This window comes from Clarias gariepinus, chromosome 20 (genome assembly GCF_024256425.1).
Source record: "Clarias gariepinus isolate MV-2021 ecotype Netherlands chromosome 20, CGAR_prim_01v2, whole genome shotgun sequence".
Classification (NCBI taxonomy): domain Eukaryota; kingdom Metazoa; phylum Chordata; class Actinopteri; order Siluriformes; family Clariidae; genus Clarias; species Clarias gariepinus.
Genome location: NC_071119.1, coordinates 15,906,334 through 15,922,595, shown reverse-complemented (window position 1 = coordinate 15,922,595; position 16,262 = coordinate 15,906,334). Strand labels below are relative to the sequence as shown.

At 39.7% G+C, this 16,262-nt stretch overlaps 2 protein-coding genes across 3 annotated transcripts in view; one reads left to right on the top strand and one right to left on the bottom strand.

Annotated features, from left to right (window-relative positions):
• The window catches only part of LOC128508720 (serine/threonine-protein kinase MARK1-like), a 55,633-nt gene extending 50,653 nt beyond the window's left edge, over positions 1–4,980 (top strand). The window contains exons 15-18 of the mRNA XM_053480176.1: positions 608–763; positions 1,001–1,252; positions 1,910–1,954; positions 2,054–4,980. Coding sequence (XP_053336151.1) covers positions 608–763; positions 1,001–1,252; positions 1,910–1,954; positions 2,054–2,396 — 796 coding nt within the window. The 3' untranslated portion in view covers positions 2,397–4,980. The remainder of the gene's footprint in view (positions 1–607; positions 764–1,000; positions 1,253–1,909; positions 1,955–2,053) is intronic.
• A 791-nt stretch (positions 4,981–5,771) lies between these two features.
• lgi1a (leucine-rich, glioma inactivated 1a) lies at positions 5,772–13,394 on the bottom strand. Of its 2 annotated transcripts, none has more exons than XM_053480341.1 (8): positions 12,851–13,394; positions 12,533–12,604; positions 10,435–10,506; positions 10,241–10,312; positions 8,115–8,186; positions 7,851–8,020; positions 7,583–7,759; positions 5,772–7,407 (listed from the first exon to the last, which is right to left on the bottom strand). In XM_053480341.1, the coding sequence occupies exons 1-8, from the start codon at positions 13,045–13,047 to the stop codon at positions 6,590–6,592; spliced, it is 1,650 nt and encodes a 549-aa protein (XP_053336316.1). In that variant the 5' UTR covers positions 13,048–13,394; the 3' UTR covers positions 5,772–6,589. The 2 variants fall into 2 exon arrangements, with proteins under 2 accessions (XP_053336316.1, XP_053336318.1); XM_053480343.1 differs by having other exon boundaries at positions 7,583–7,747; positions 12,851–13,393.
• Between the last annotated feature and the right edge of the window lie 2,868 nt (positions 13,395–16,262).

The window sequence follows — 16,262 nt, the reverse complement described above, 5'->3', positions numbered from 1 at the left end:
CAAGTTCCGTTCCAGGAGCATGTTCATAAATCCGATGTGTTCTTAAGTCTGACATAGTGGGTGTTATACAGTACGCCTTTGACACGAATTTACAAGATGTTTGACATTTTGTCTCAGAGCTGTTTTCCGCTATATTGGACTGTGAGTTCTGTTTTGTTAAGGATTTTAAAAATCCATCAGGACAGCTTTACAGGACAGACATTTTCTATCATTGTGCTTCTGGACTGATTTATTGAAACCGGTGAGGTCAACTCATTTCATGCACACACTTACAATATACCCGACTTTGGACATATTATACATTCACTTACGCACTGAAAATATTATATATAATTGTAAATATTGGTATCTGGTGCACTGCAGTGTCTGTTTCTTCGTATCTGTGGAAATCCGTAATGTAAATGTTCGTAAGTCGGGGATTACCTGTAGCCTGGCTAAACTGGAGCAAATTACTAAAGGGTCCAATAACCAACAAAAGTACAACAAAAAAAGAAAACAGTGGTAATGGTTTTAGCCAGTGATAATATCTTCCTCTCTGCTGTTACAAAACAACTCACTGCTGTTGTGTTTTCTCTCTCTCTCTTTCTCTCTCTCTCTCTCTCTCCAGTTTAACAGAGGTCTCAGGCAGCACTACATCCGCCTCTGGTGCCACCTCAGCTCTTATGCCTACAAGACAGAGATATTTGAAATCTGTGTCTTCCACAGGCGCCTCCTCCAAAACCACCCTGCCTCCTATAGAAGACAACAGCGAATATAAGGGAAGGTGAGCAAGAAGCCTGCAAACACACAGCACACTTATAACCACTTTTTGCCTGCAGGTGGTGCTCTTCCTTTCTTTTTTTTTATGCGAGTTGAGATTTATTTCGAGTTCATGAACATTATTGTGAAGTGCTGTTTTGTGCTACAGTCTTGTGATAGTATGATATAAAGATCACACTGGCACATGCCTAGTCCACATCTGGACTTCATAAAGCATTTTCCGTATGTATTTTGTTTTCAGTCCAAGCGCCAGGCCTCCATCCACCTCGCCCTCGGATCACAGCATCAGCACTCCCGAGCGCACTCATTTTCCTAGAGGGACGTCCAGTCGGAGCACCTTTCATGGAGCTCAGCTGCACGAGCGCCGCAGCGCCACCTACAACGGCCCACCTGTCTCGCCCAACCTCTGCCACGACACAGACGCCCTGGCACCAGCACGCCGCGGCACGTCCACTGGCATCATCGGCAAAATTACCTCCAAGTTTGCTCGCAGGTAAGTGGTGCCAGGTGTGTGACATGATAATGAGCAGTACTTGGTCTTTCTCCATATTAAATAGTAAGGAATAATACACTTGGAGCTTGTTGTTATATTAAATTCCAGAAACAGCATCTCTCAGAGTGTTTTATTCCTCTTACTGTATATCTCAGCAATTTTTCAACTCTTACAGTGTTTAATCTGTTAATGAATGATGCCATGCTTTTCTAGTTTCGGCAATATTGAGACATACTGTAGCAAAGTAAATGTGTAGTGTGCATTTTAAGGCACAATTGTATAATCTGGAATTAAGAAAAAGAAATAATCAAATCATGTAGCTGTAAGTTTGAGTTTTATGTGCAAAGAAAGAGAAAAAAAATGTAATTAGGAAAAGAGAAGAAGAAAAAATTCCATGCACAGGTGAAAACCAACCAATCACACAAAAAGGGAATTAAGCTATGAATTTATATGATAAAAATGCAGAAAGGGCCCCGCATCTGTTGAAATCTCCAGCCTGAATTACTGAGTAATGAATTTCCAACAGGAGCCGTGATTCTTCACATACGCTAAATGTTGACAAGCTGGTTACTCTATCACTTACACTTGAGGACCACTTCATTAGGTGCACCTTGCTAGTACCGGGTTGGACCCCCATACACCTTTGTTGTTTTTTAGGGTTCCAAGTGAAGGGGAGGCAAGTGGCAAGTCAGAATCACCAAGGTGAGCTTTTTAGGAAAAGAAAAAAAAACAAAAAAACATCCATACTGATTATAGAAGTGAGTCAGTATTTCCAATAAAACATTCTCGCTTTTCTGGCAGGAGCACTTTGGGAGAGTCGAAAGACGAGACGCGCGACTCGAAGCCGCGCTCACTGCGCTTCACGTGGAGCATGAAGACGACATCTTCCATGGAGCCGGGCGACATGATGCGCGAGATCCGCAAAGTGCTGGACGACAACGGATGTGACTACGAGCAGCGCGAGCGTTTCCTGCTTTTCTGCGTGCACGGCGATGCCCGCCATGACAGCCTGGTCCAGTGGGAGATGGAGGTTTGCAAGCTCCCACGTCTCTCGCTTAACGGTGTGCGCTTTAAGCGCATTTCAGGCACGTCCATCGCCTTCAAGAACATCGCCTGCAAAATTGCGGACGAGCTGAAGCTCTGACAGGGACACGGACAGAAAGCAATGTGGCTCAATGTGGACTTGCCGCGGTAAGTTCGGTTCACGTTTGGCTCGAGCCGAGGTGCTGCCTTAACAGAATGTGCGGTGCTCATCCTGTAAGTTTTACTTTTCCATTAACTAGATCATGCTTATGTCTGATCAAGTCCCCGGTTATTGACTTAATTTTGATGCCGATGGAATTGTATGTGTGCTGGTCTGGGAAAACTTGTGGCTAGATTCTGTTAAACAGCCAAAAAAAAGAAAAGAAAATGGGATTCTTGTGCTTGCATATTTTTAGTCTGCAACTAAAGAAACTGTAAATACAGCATAGTTCATCGAACCGTATGCCTAAACGTTTACGAAACCTAGCTAGCTAAGTATGATTTCCTCACACGCTGAATGTCAGGCCTTGACCGAGTTGCTGGGAAGCTGTGCGTCGTAGCAAACCAACATGGTTTTAGTTAGATACAGGATGTCAAAATGTCTGTGATGCTCCCACACTACAAAATCTTTTAACCACTTTTAGAGAAACAACATTTTTACAAAGCTCTTGCTTGTGATTGTGATGAATGCAACAACAAAAAAAAAAAACAAGCAAAAAAAAAAAAAAAACAACATATTTAAGTTCAGGAAAACTAATTTGAGAAATATATCTAGTAAAAATGTTCAAGTCAAAAGTTTTTCCAGGCCGCCACAAATATACCGTGCCTTGCATAAGTATTCACCCCCTAAACACTTTTCACTTTTTTGTTTTCTTCGTGTTAGAAAAAAAAAAGCCTTGTACTCCCCGACTTACGAACATTCGAGAATTAAAAACTAACGCAGATACAAACGTTTTCTTGCTGCGGAGAAAGAGAATTATATATGCCGTCACAACTTTTACATCGTTATTTGTAACTAATATTGCAAACTACAGTAGGGCTGAGCAGTTAATCAAATATTAATCATGTTTAAGAACCTCTAATCAATATGATCTGGCCGATGTTAAAAAATAAAATAAAAAATATTTTATTTTTAATTCTGTTAATAATTTCTCCACTGTGTGTCTTCATTAACTGTCCTTGTAAACACATACTACCTATCGTGTGTGTAGTTCCATGACTTTGCCCTGTTTCATTAGGGGAAAAAAATCACAGCTTTAAAAGTTTTTAAAGCTGTGATTCATTAATCATGATCGAGGTAAAATGTTCCAATTTATCGCGATATTGCTTTGACAGAAGGTGGTGCACACTCTATGCAAGGCACTGTATTGTGTGAGTGTTACACTTTTGTCAATAATATTCAGGGGTTTGATGTACATCCTGTGCAACAGCCACCTTTAAAGATGTGGGAAAAAAACAAACAATACAGCCAACATATATATATATATATATAAACATATACAAGGTAACATTTTGTATCCTTCTTCTTAATAGCATAACCAAAAAATGCGAACATTGCTCAAGATTAATGAAAGCTACAGTAATAGTCACCAGTTAGTATTATGCAAGGTCCTCCTTGTAGCTACTAGATTTCATCTTCACTTCGCAGCTACATTTCCCAACTTACATCCACTCGTACTAAATGAATAATCTGCTAAATGTTTAATAGCCATCCGAACGGATTTTTGTTTTGTTTTGTTGAACGAGCTACCACGGAATTTCGAAATGTACAGTTTAGTACATAGAGAGAGACACGGCTATTTATCAAAGATTGTATAATATAAAATATGCATATACGTCGTCCTGCAGGTGTGTGGTATGAATGTTTTGATCGCTGTACAGGATAACGTTTGGGTACATTTTTACTGTTTTTTGGTTATTCCTTGATTTTTTTTTTTTTATTATTACATTAAGTCAAGAAAAATATTTTAATCTTTCCAAGAAGCCATGGAAGAGTTGAAAGCTGATGATGCCACTCACACACGAAAGAAAGAAAGAAAGAAAGAAATGTGGGACTTCATAACAAAGATTTGTTGCACTAAGTATTACATTGAGTGGTACGTACAGTACAGTACAGTAACCCTCTACTTGCACAACCTGCTGACGCTGGAGAAATATCAAGAAACTGGAGAAAAAAAAAATATTTGAAACACATTGTGACAGTACAGTCTGTTTAATTTCGCTGAGTTGTGCTACATATACTGTACTTCAGCCTTTCTTGTATTTATTACGATACACTATGCCTGCTATGTGCTGCTTTGTATTAGAGAGGCATTTAGTGTTTGATAAACGAATAATAAGAAAGGAACTCTATTTGTTTTTATTTTGTTTTATGGCTATGCATCGCCACATGCAATATAACAGGTTATGTTGGATATTCAGGTTTTGTTACGGATTGAAAAAGAAAAAAATCTATCTATATATATATATGTGTGTGTGTGACAATAAATAGAAAACAAAAATCAAGTTTAAATTTGAATAAATCTATAGGGATGATTATAAATATGCTTGATCGATGTATTAAACCATGCATTTAATTCATCATACAGTATATGGAACTGTAACCAGAAGAGTACAGAATGTAGGTTTCAAATAGTCAAAAACACACAAACACACACACACGAAAAAAGATTTCTGTGTCCTTGCAGTAAAGCACGTGCTGGTTTTCCCACTACAAATCTACACTAAAAAGTCTTGCCAAAAAAAAAAGAAAAGATCCTGGCATTTGTGTGTGCACGGCTCTTGTGTAGGACCGTCTAATTCCATTTCACCAGTGCACAATATTAAACTTACTTGAATTCAACACGACGTGAACGTGTGCTCATGATTAGTCAGATAAACGTTGCCTGTATACGGACTGACACAAACACGGCTGCTGTTATAAACAGCTAAAAGATATGCGACATATGTGTCTGGTAATGTGGTCAAACTCTATACTGTAAATCTCTACATTAAATCTAAAGCAAGTGCGCATAAAGGACGTTAAACACAACCCCCTACTGTTTCGTGATGCATCCGTGAAAAGTCGGAGAAGAGATTCCTGCTGCACAACAGCAGATGCAGCTCCCTGTCGAGGCGGTTTGGCAAATGCGTTGCTCTGGGCAACATGGAATGAGCCAGATTCACTTGACAACATTCAGGCCAGAGCATGGATTCTACATGAACTTGTCCTGCCCTGCTAGTGAATCATGGCAACAAAGGCCAGTATTGTATGTGCCTATTAACACATGACTATCCGAGGAGTGGCACGGGAAAATCGTCCAAAACATTCCAAGAAAATGGAAGTTTCTAGCAGATCTTGTGTGACCACAGACGACATGGGAACAGAATGGAACTGGGAGGCGGCGACAATAATAATGTCACGAAATGCATGGACGACTTACGAATCATAAAGCATTAATGCATATGGGATGGCACTGCAAAACAATACACAGGAATACTAATCAACCCCCAATAATATTGTACCTCTGGCTAACTTTTGATTTTATTAAGAAAAAAAAAAAAAGCAAAACACTGCAGTCAGAAATTCAAATACAGTACATGTAAGTTGATTTATATATATTTTTTTTATTATTTCATTTTAAAACCATGGCTTCAGTGTTAACCTTTGGCTTACCAAACAACGCAGGCATAATAAATTGAATACATGTGTGGGGAACGATTGTTGGTCCAATAGAGCAATGTCATGATCGTACGGTTTATTAAAATTTACTCTTCACCGGATTGAACTATTAAAACAGTGTCTTCAGTTGCGTTTACAGATCATACAAACCGACATCAATAAAAATTATTTTAAAATCCTATCAAATTCGTTTGCTGGTTTGGCCGCACTTTTTTCATTTGTTTTTTTTTTTTTTTTACAAAAGCATAATACATATTCAGTTTACAAATGGAAAGCAGGGATAAAATGTAAACATTGAATTTAGCGGATTTTACTTGTTTCAAACAGGATAATAAATAGAATAGAATAAAAGATCTATTTTTCAGTAGCTGTGTTTAGAATAATCACCAAAAATCTGTAATCTTATAGTTAAGATAACAATTACACTCAGTGAAGAAGTGTGTTAGAGCATGGCTTGGCATTTAACAATATGGATTTCAAGCGATGGAGGACATCTATGTATCGGCATCGGCATGCATGTGTGCTACCCATGTTGTCGATTCTCAAGCTGGGAAGCATCACTGATTTATCAGTACCTTCTCTCCATTTACCCACAAAGTGGAAAGTATCACTGGTTTATCAGTAACCCTGCCATCCCCCGTTTCCCCATTCAATCAATCACTCAAGTCAAGGATCAAGTGTTCGTATATGCGCGTTTGACCCTTAAAACTGGACGCCAGGAGGAATTCACGATTATCAATGGACACCAGTGAGAATGCTCGAGGGGCCTGAATGTTGAGCTCTTGGAAGTGAATAAATTGGCCTTTCTTGGGGTCCCAGCGGTACACCTGAGTGAAGGAGTAGTCACTGCCCAGGATGGCGTACTGCCAGTCCGCCACCGTGAATGGCTGGAAGACCATGGAGCCCCGTGATGGCACGCTCTGGACCTCGTCGAACATAGCGCCATCCCATTTCATCACTTTGGAGTCACCGATAAAGCGTGTCAGGCACAGATAGAGCTCACCCTTCACTTGAAAGTGCTTCACGGCATAGACGTCCTCCATCTCGGGGATGTCAGTGCGCCTCTCGAACAGCTTGGAGCCCCTGTTCCACTGGTAGACGACAGGCCGCTGCGAGCTGCTAGATAAGATCAGGTGTGGTTTGCCGGAAATTTCCAGATACTCCACGTCCGTGTCGCGGTACCACGGGTGCAGCGACTGGTGAGAGTAAAAGCCGTTGCCGTTCCACTTGTACACGGTGGTAGAACCAGCTTTGGAGCTGTCGGCAATGACAAAGAAGGACTCTCCATCCAAGCGGAACACCTCGACATCGTTGGGCTTGCGGATTTTCAGGATGTCGATGTCTTGGATTTTGATGAACTTGTTGGCGGAGATGTCTCGCTTGTAAATGTGTGAGCCACCAAAGAGCTGAGCGACTATCACAAACAGCTGTTCGTCAATCACCAGAGGTTTGCAGATAACAGTGGAGGTGCCTGTTAGGAAAAAAAAAGTAATCACGTGTAAGCCATAATCTAGCACAAAAGGTTTGGAGCGCAAAACTTGCTATGGTTAAAAAAAAATATATATAAAAAAAAACATTCTTTATATATAACAAGTTACATTTATTAAATAAGATGTGCTTGACTAAGTACACTGTAAAACACTTACTTGTTATATTGTCAAAATTTCGAAATTCCATTTGAACATGGTCCCATTCCATAAAGCTGCATCTTCCGATGAAAGGCTGGGCAAACACCACATACTGGTCACCACCAAAAGTAAACGTCTCCACTGAAATGGACTGGAACTCAAGAGACTTGAGCAATGAAAAATCTGCAACAAAAGCTGGGTTGGGTTAGTGTTGCAATATACATCCCATATCATGGCATACATATTTACTACCTACTAAGAACAACATGTTAATCAATCAACTAACCAGTGGTTATGCAATCAAACGACTGTGGAGTAAGATCGTTGATTTTCTTTCCCTGAAGGGCTGGAGGGCTGTTGCAGTATATCTGGTCTACGGTTGCGTTCGTGTGGTAAATCCAGTCCACCAGCCACTTCAGTTTACAGTCACAGGTGAACAGATTTCCTCGCAAGTCACTGGATGACACACAATAGCGAACAGTTATATCATCATCTCGTCCAATAACCCACTTTACAGTGTAACGGGAGGTGAAATAAATACTGTACATACACTTTTGTCAATGTCTCCACCCCTTTAAAAAGATCTTTGGGTAGAGACTCCAGATTGTTGAAGGCAAGGCTCCTGTGGGGAGGTTAAAAATGCATTTCATTCAGGAAGGCTGGGTTGTACAATTCCGTTTTAGCATCCATGGTTCAAGACAAATTTGTTACAAAACAAAACACAACCACTTCAGATAGCTGTCTTATTTATAGACTCACTCACTCACTCTCTCTTTATTTCGCTTTATCCTGTACCGGGTGGAGCATCCCATGGGACTCCCGGCTGGGAGGCAGGTTACACCTGGGACTGGGTGCCAATCCATCGCAAGGCAATCACACATAGACCGCCACACTTACTCTCACACTATGGCCAATTTGGAAATGCCACTTAGTCTAATCTGCTAGACTATAGTTTATTTGTAGTTTTTATTACTATAGTTTTATTTATATACATGAAGTAATGATTAATAGTCAAGCATTACATTTAGGCACTTGTTTTCATGCGATCGTGTTAGCCACTTTGTAGCCAAGGGTTTTTATGTAACAGGATATTTCTGGGGCAGTTTTTGATCGAACAACAGGACATGATTTGACTTCCCCATGGTTAATGCTAAGAACATTCAACAATGATGTCCTTGGTGTCGAACTGGATCAGGTCCTAAACTTCCACTGAATTATTATTGGGTAATTACAACCACATTTTGGATCACTGTGAAGTTAATAAACGTTTCCAGACCTCTGAGTAAAACTGTCAGTTGGGACTCTTTAGGTTGTGAGAAATGAATAAATGAAAAAAAATAAATTAAACAGAAGGGCCATCTTTTTACAAAACCACATATGCTGTTTCTTGAGCAGCTGTTTGTCTTAGGCTGAACTGTAAGAAAAGCTGGCCATAAGCCGTCAATTTTTTTTTCTTCAGTCGCTGCCTAGAAACAGAGAGGCCCACTAGTTCTATCCTATAGCACAGTATGAGTGAATTCTCAATTCTGATTGGTCAGAAGATGTTGATATATATTTTTAACAGCACAGCTTGGAAATGTTTTGGATTCAAGGCGAGTAATGGGTATTTATTACTATTATTTGTACGTTTGAATACAGTAACAGTTTAAAAAGGGATTGGTATAGCAGGTAGATTCATATTACAGTAGATCTTATTAGAATGAATGAAACTGAAGGCCTTGCCGAACTGAGCTCTGTGCCATGGCTAGGCACTGACAATTATCTGTTTCTATCTAAATATACAGTAGACACTGTTTTAAATGTAAATTATCTTTTTAGTGTTTGTTTTTATTGGAAAATCATTACTGTACATTTGATTGAAAGACAAGTTACACCTCAGTTCAATGATGTCTTTGTTGTGGTTTAAGCTGTATTCTCAAAATGTAGTTGGCAAAAATGTATGTTGCAATATTTTCAAAAACTACACTAACTCTGCTTCCTTTTTTTTGTTGCTATTGTTATTACAAAATAGCAAAGAATTATATTTCCAAACATATTAGCAAAGTCTCTATCTGTATCCATACTGTAAAGTCCCCTATAAATCTTATTGTGATGGTGTGGCGTAATCAGAGCACATTCTGTGACAATTTCGCATTTAAATCAAGTCCATTCTTGTCAAATGTAAAAATGATAGAGTGATGTGGTTTCCCAGAACAGGAGTATGATGTCACTGTCAGAACTGATAGAATATTGAAATGACTCAGATAATAATTGCTTCCTACAGCCTTTGGGAAAGTCGGGCCAGAATGAGCCAAGTGTCCTAACCAGTGCTCCTCACCCTAACTCCAAGGGACACAAGGAACATTCTGGGACGGTTTAATTTGCTTGAGACCCCGAATCACATGACTGTCCTGTCTGCAGTTCTTTGTGAAGACCAAAAAACAACCTAATCTGCTAAGGCTTTCAGTTGTTGCCCGGGTGAGAGAATAAAACAGCCTTTGGGGGGAGAGGGGGATTGCAACACTCAAGCAACGCATTGGGAAGCATTAAAAGCCTTAATATTGTGCTTTACGCTTGCAGTTGCAAAATAAAAACCACATAATTAGTCTAAAACCCTCTCAGGAAACAATTCCTGTTAGGTATTTCTGGAAATAAAAGCACAAAAATCTTACAGTTCATAAATATTTAAATACTCACAAGTGTATTAAGGACTTAAGACCTCGAAAGGCAAAAGGTGATATAGACTTGATTTGATTATTTTCAATAAACCTGTAAAAAAAAAAAAAAGAGACAAAACATGACCTCACTGGATTTTTGGATATCAGCATGCACAACGTCCACCCCAGTAAATACTTAAAATACAAAAAAAATCTAAACCAAGCACTACTTACAGGTATTCCAAATGTGGAAGACCAAGGAAGGCATCCTCATTAATGGACTCGAACACGTTAGCTGTGAAAAGTCTTACAAAAAAGGGAAACAAAGACACTGTTAGTGAATTGACACAGACTTCTTTAGGAGCTTTAATCCTCACATCTGAAAGTCTCCATTGATAATTCAGCTTTTGAAGAGTTGGCATTTAACTGGAAGGTTGTGAATTTAAATCCCAGAACTTGTCGTTGCCACAAGAACTTTAACCCACGACTGCTGAGTTTGATGCTTGTTGCTTCAGATACTGCAGAAAAATTTACAAGATTTTGTCAATTATTATTATTATTAGAGTTTCACTCCTTTATATTAACCTGTACATTAGTAATTGTTTTTCTATCTTGTTACACATGGCAGCATACCAACATTGGCAGCACCAGTTATACAGTATGTGTACATTTGCTAAAAGATACCATGTAAAGAACAAACAATCAATTAAATAATTAAATAATTTAACAGATTATGATTGGTTAAAAAAGACAATATTATAGCCAGTTTAACTCTGTTTCATACAAATACACTGTACACACATAGGGGGGGTGGAGAGGGGCATCTTGGCCTGTCTTTCATGGAAAAATCTTTCAAGATATGAGATATGTCATCAGAAATCATTCCAATAATGAAATTAGAGCTGTTAAAGAAGCTGTAATCCTTAACTAGTATACTCTCACTCACTCACTCTCTATACCGTTTACCCTGTAAAGGGTCATGGGAAGCCTGTAGCCTCTCCCTGGCTACTCTGGGCACAAGGCGCAGTACACCCTGGATGGGCTGCCAATCCATCGACAGGGCAAAAGAGCTAACAATACGGGCAATTTTTAAATCACCAATTAGCAGTTTGACTACTCTGCATGTCTTTGGAATGTGGCAAGAAAACCGGAGTACCAGCAGGAAATCCACCAACCACTGCATGCACACAGACCCAAATTTGGGACTTGAACCTGGAACCTGTGGGGTACAAGGCCAGTGTGCTAACCATCATTCCACCATGCTGCCACCAACCAGTATACTAATCTATTCAAACTTATGGGTTCAAAATTCCTTATCCTTATCATATTTCTCAATCATTACACATCTGATCATGGCCCAACAATGGAGCTAGGGTTTGAACCTGGAAACTTCTGAGCACTAATTTGACACCTTACTCACTGAGCTATCCCTGCCCTATATATCCTATATTGTGATTGTTTTTTTGGTTATTAGGACCACAAAGGGTTCTATGTCTGAACTTTAGGTCCAAGTTGACATAAAAATAATAATAATCATAATAATAAAAATAATAATAATAATAGCTACTTTTGTTTTTCATTTAAATTGCTTCATTTGCTTTTGTTTTTCATTTGTGACCAGTCGAAAAAGATTAATAGTTATAAGATCTTATATTAAATGAATATAACTTTGGTCATGGTGGGCTGTGATATCCAGAAGTGTAAATTAAAAAATAATCTAAATCCCAGAAACCCCTCCAAACACCAGATATCCCACCCCAGGCAATGCAACATATGGCCTTTTTATTATGAGTATAACATATAATTCTGTACAGTTCTAGAAAAAAATAAGCTTACTAAACGGGACATCACTATAGTGGTACAACTTACATACTGTACCTTCAGTGTGTATATGTTACTTGGAAAATATGTAATATGTAAAATTTAGAAATCTAAATGTATAAATTTAAATGTGCATTTACATTCAATGTACTGTACATTAAATATACACTATAGGTAAAAACAGTCGATAGACAGATCTGCTTTTTTGCACAGTAATGGTATATGTAAAAAAAAATTTAAAAGGCTGAATGATTTTAGAGCTGCTATTGGAATTGCAGAATTACAGGGAGGGAAAAGAAAAGAGGGGAAGCTGGTGGGGGTTTCACATGTAGAGGTCCCTACTGCAACATGGCGACTGTCAGGCTCATCTGCACGACTGGGGATTGTTTACACAAGACTGAATGCATTATTAGACACTGATATGAACACGAATATTTCCTGCAATTACAGTACATATTGTTGGTGGTATTATTATTATTATCATGATGATGATGATGATGATGGAGCTTACAGGAGGTGGAGGGCTGGGGTGTGAATGAAGCTCTCCTTGGGGATTTCACTGAAGCTGGACTTCACGAAGGATCTTAAAAATAATCATAGATACAAAATTGGATAATTAGATAGATATTTAAAGAAGCAAAAACGATTTCAACAGATCAAAGAGAGCGTTAAAGAGATCAGAGAGCGCGTTAAAGAGATCAAAGCTTTTTTTTCCTCAGGTTAAATCACCCCGCCTATATAAGTGAAAGCCGGGGCGCGCGCGATCATCGCCTTTATTGTTACCTGGTTCTAATAGAACGTTGTAGCAAAAGCAGAGGCGCGGACTTACAGCGAGATGACGTCAGGAGGGAAGCCGCGCGGAATGGAGTTGCTGCCCGAGCACAGCGCGGTGTCCTTGGTGCACGTGCAGCTCGCGGGGCAGCGGGTCGTCCGCCGCCTGCCTTCGGCGCGCGGCGCGCGGAGCAGCGCGAGCGCGACGGCGGCGACGCAGAGCAGGCACAAGCCTCGCGCGCTAACCGGACCCATGTCGACGAGTCAGCCAGCTCCCGACCCGCGCGCGCGCCCGAGATCCCCCGTGCATGAAACGGAGAGAGTGAGTGGGAAGTCCTTTTGGTTCCTGCTCTCTCTGTCTCTCTGTCCCTCTGTCTCTGTGATGGAGAAATATTCCGTGTGTATGGACAGGTGCACGCAGCCGGAGATCTACACCGCAGAGATGAGACAAGAGCTGTGTGTGTGTGTGTGTGTGTGTGTGTTTCTCAGCCACGCCTTGCATATATCAGTTCCCTCCGGCGCGTGGGGGGTTTGATGATGCTCAGAGACAGGTCCTTTACAGGAATGGAGGACAATGCGCTTAAGGGCCACCCTGCTCACAAGTGCAATCTGCAGATCATATAGTGTGTGTGTGTGTGTGTGTGTGTGTGGTTCGCAACACATTTCATGAAGCGTGACCAGAGGGACGCACACCACTGCACAATGCAATGAGTCGCACCACCTCCACACTCTGTTCCACACGGGTGGGTGTTTCTTTCACGGGTCTCTATGGTGACGGGGGTGGGCGTTGTTATGGAAATCACATAAACGTGTCTATCTGTGCAGTCTCACCTGTAGATCTGATCTAGATATTATATGCAGACCATGATGCTAAATCATTTCAGGAGCATCATTGAGCATCATTCTACACTGGTATAGAGAAGAAGCAGAGTAAGGATGTATAACACCACTGACTATTCAGTGTCACACAGGACATGCAGTCCCTACCTCATGTCCTCTCAGGGAGGTTTTCTTTGCCACTCTCAGATGTGCAAGAAGTCAAAAACCAGACATGCAGTGCTATGCAAACGGACTGAGGTCCTGAAAGTGAAAAAAATATTATTATTATTATTATTATTATTATTTTTGCATAAATATCAGAAAAAAAATATATTACACAAAGATAACCAAGGGAAATAGCACCCAAACCCTAAAAAAGAAAAACAAAATTACACATCTATACACATTTGTTTTTCTCTAAAAATTATATTTTGATTGACACACAAAATACTGCGCATCATTTAAACTCTATAGGTTTTAGAAACAAAGAGCTGCCTGTTTCTGTTTTTTAAAAGAATTTGAAAACTGTTGGATGTTCTGTCTGTTTTTTTCACTTCTCTTTCCGGCTTTAGATCTGTAGTTTGCCTTAAATGTTCTGTCCCAGTACACAGTTCATGCAAGACGTGTTTCTCACTGCAGGCAACACTCAGTAAAGTGCGCAAAAATAGAAAGGGTTTGAGGCTGTTTACTAGAATTGTGGGCCGTAATCTAAAATTGTGCCTGAAACGATACTAATCTGGTGGAAAGTAAATCACGTTGCATTCCTTGGTGTCTGCAATAAGAGAACCAGAGACGTGTTCATTTTTTTAACATGTTGCACAGATTATATTGATTATATACAATGTTATTTAATTATATTATTTCTTTGATACAAAATAGACATTTTCGTGTGCATTGTGTGAGGAAGATATTTGATTGTTGCTTCTCGGGTTCTTATCCTCAATCTAAGTTGAGTCAGACAGCCCGAGTTCACCTAGAGGGAAGAGTTTTTCCTTTATCAGAGTGAATATAGTGTTTGCAGTAATTTCACTGTTAGTGGTAGAATATATGAAACCCCAGCCCTTTTAGTAAATGTATATGCTCTTGACTGGGATGATGCAACACCTTTGTTTCTAGCATTTCTGATATGTTCTCACACTCGCTTATGCTAGAAGGTGACTTTAATTGTTGGCCCAGATCTAGACCGAGCCTTTAAAATGTATTCTGTTCCCTCAAGATCTGCTAAAACAATTAAAGCGTTCATGAAAGAGTTTGCATTATCAGATCCTTAACCCGATTGGTGAAGCGTACTCCTTTTTCTCTTACGTGCACAACACATCTACTCTAATCGATTATTTTCTGATCGATAGCAGAATTCTTCCCTGCTCTTCAAGACTACGGTTCTAAGACTAGGCATTTGGCAGACACCCTTATCCAGAGTGACGTATATATTTATCTTATTATACATCTGAGCAATTGAGGGTTAAGGCCTGCTCAAGGGCCAAACAGTGGCAATTTGTTGGTGGTTGTGGGGTTTGAACCTGGGACCTTCATAACTGTAGTACAGCACCGATCGCAGGATTATTTAAAGAACACCTTTCACTCCAGTCAGAATTGAATACTCTGACTGCAGACCAGGCTGTTGATTTACTCATGAAAGCACAAAGTAATTACTATAAACACTGCAAGAAGGCTGGCAGATTATTGGCACAACCATTGCGGTAGACCACTGCTTCCCATGAAATCCATCAACACCCCCTGGTATTACGATAGAGCCGGAAACAATTATATTCCTTATAGACATCTTAAATGAACTCAGACACACAGGAATTTGGTCATTTCTTCTCCACACTATAGTTCATCTTGAGATGGTTGAGGTATTTGACAAGCCAATAACTGACCTTTCCCCTGCTATCACGTCTATGCAAATCAATAAATGTCTAGGACTTGATGTTTTTTTCAGATACAATTTTACAGTAAATCCCAACACAAATTAGTCCCTGTTTGATAGACATTTTGTTCAATTGAAATCCATTTAATTATTTTTGTCACCCCTGCCATCACTTAATCAGGCTTATGTCTCCTTTATCCTAAAAAAGAACAAGCACTCCCTTGCCAGCCCCTCTTATCATCAGATTAGTTAGTAAAATTTGGAGAGAAACTGGATTTATTAAGATCATCCACCCTTTTTTTAAACTTGAAATAATTTTTTAAACATGATCTACTTTCTGCCTAGAGCCTCTGTCCCACAACATGTAATATCTCTCTATAATATGCAAAAAAGACCTTTGATCATGTGGCGTTGGCCTATCTCTTGTACAATTTGACTTTGGTCAAAAACTTTATTTCAATGGAGAAATTACTGTATTTATTCCCCTTGGCTTAACTTAAGGACCAGTAATACTCAGTCAGCCTATTTACCCCATAACAGCTCAACTTGACCAGGCTGTCCCTTCTGTCCCCACTTCTGTTTGCATTAGCAACTGAGCCCCTCTCCATCACTCTTCGTCAGGACTGCAGTATTGCAGGCATTCTCAGCTACGGACAGAGAGTATCTCTATATGCGGATAACCTCTATCTGTACATTTCTACTTTTTTTAAGTGTCTATCCCTGCAACACTCTCTATCCTTCAATAATTTAGTGCTATTTCTGGTTATAAACTGAATTAAAA

What these genes read in the sequence shown, in the direction of transcription:
- lgi1a (XM_053480341.1), bottom strand. Translation starts at nt 13,047, where the DNA reads ATGGGTCCGGTTAGCGCGCGAGGCTTGTGCCTGCTCTGCGTCGCCGCC. An exon ending in CCTCCTGACGTCATCTCGCT is followed by an intron (nt 12,605 to 12,850) that starts GTAAGTCCGCGC and finishes ATTATTTTTAAG; the next exon opens with ATCCTTCGTGAAGTCCAGCT. An exon ending in AAATTTTGACAATATAACAA is followed by an intron (nt 7,408 to 7,582) that starts GTAAGTGTTTTA and finishes TTTTCCTAACAG; the next exon opens with GCACCTCCACTGTTATCTGC.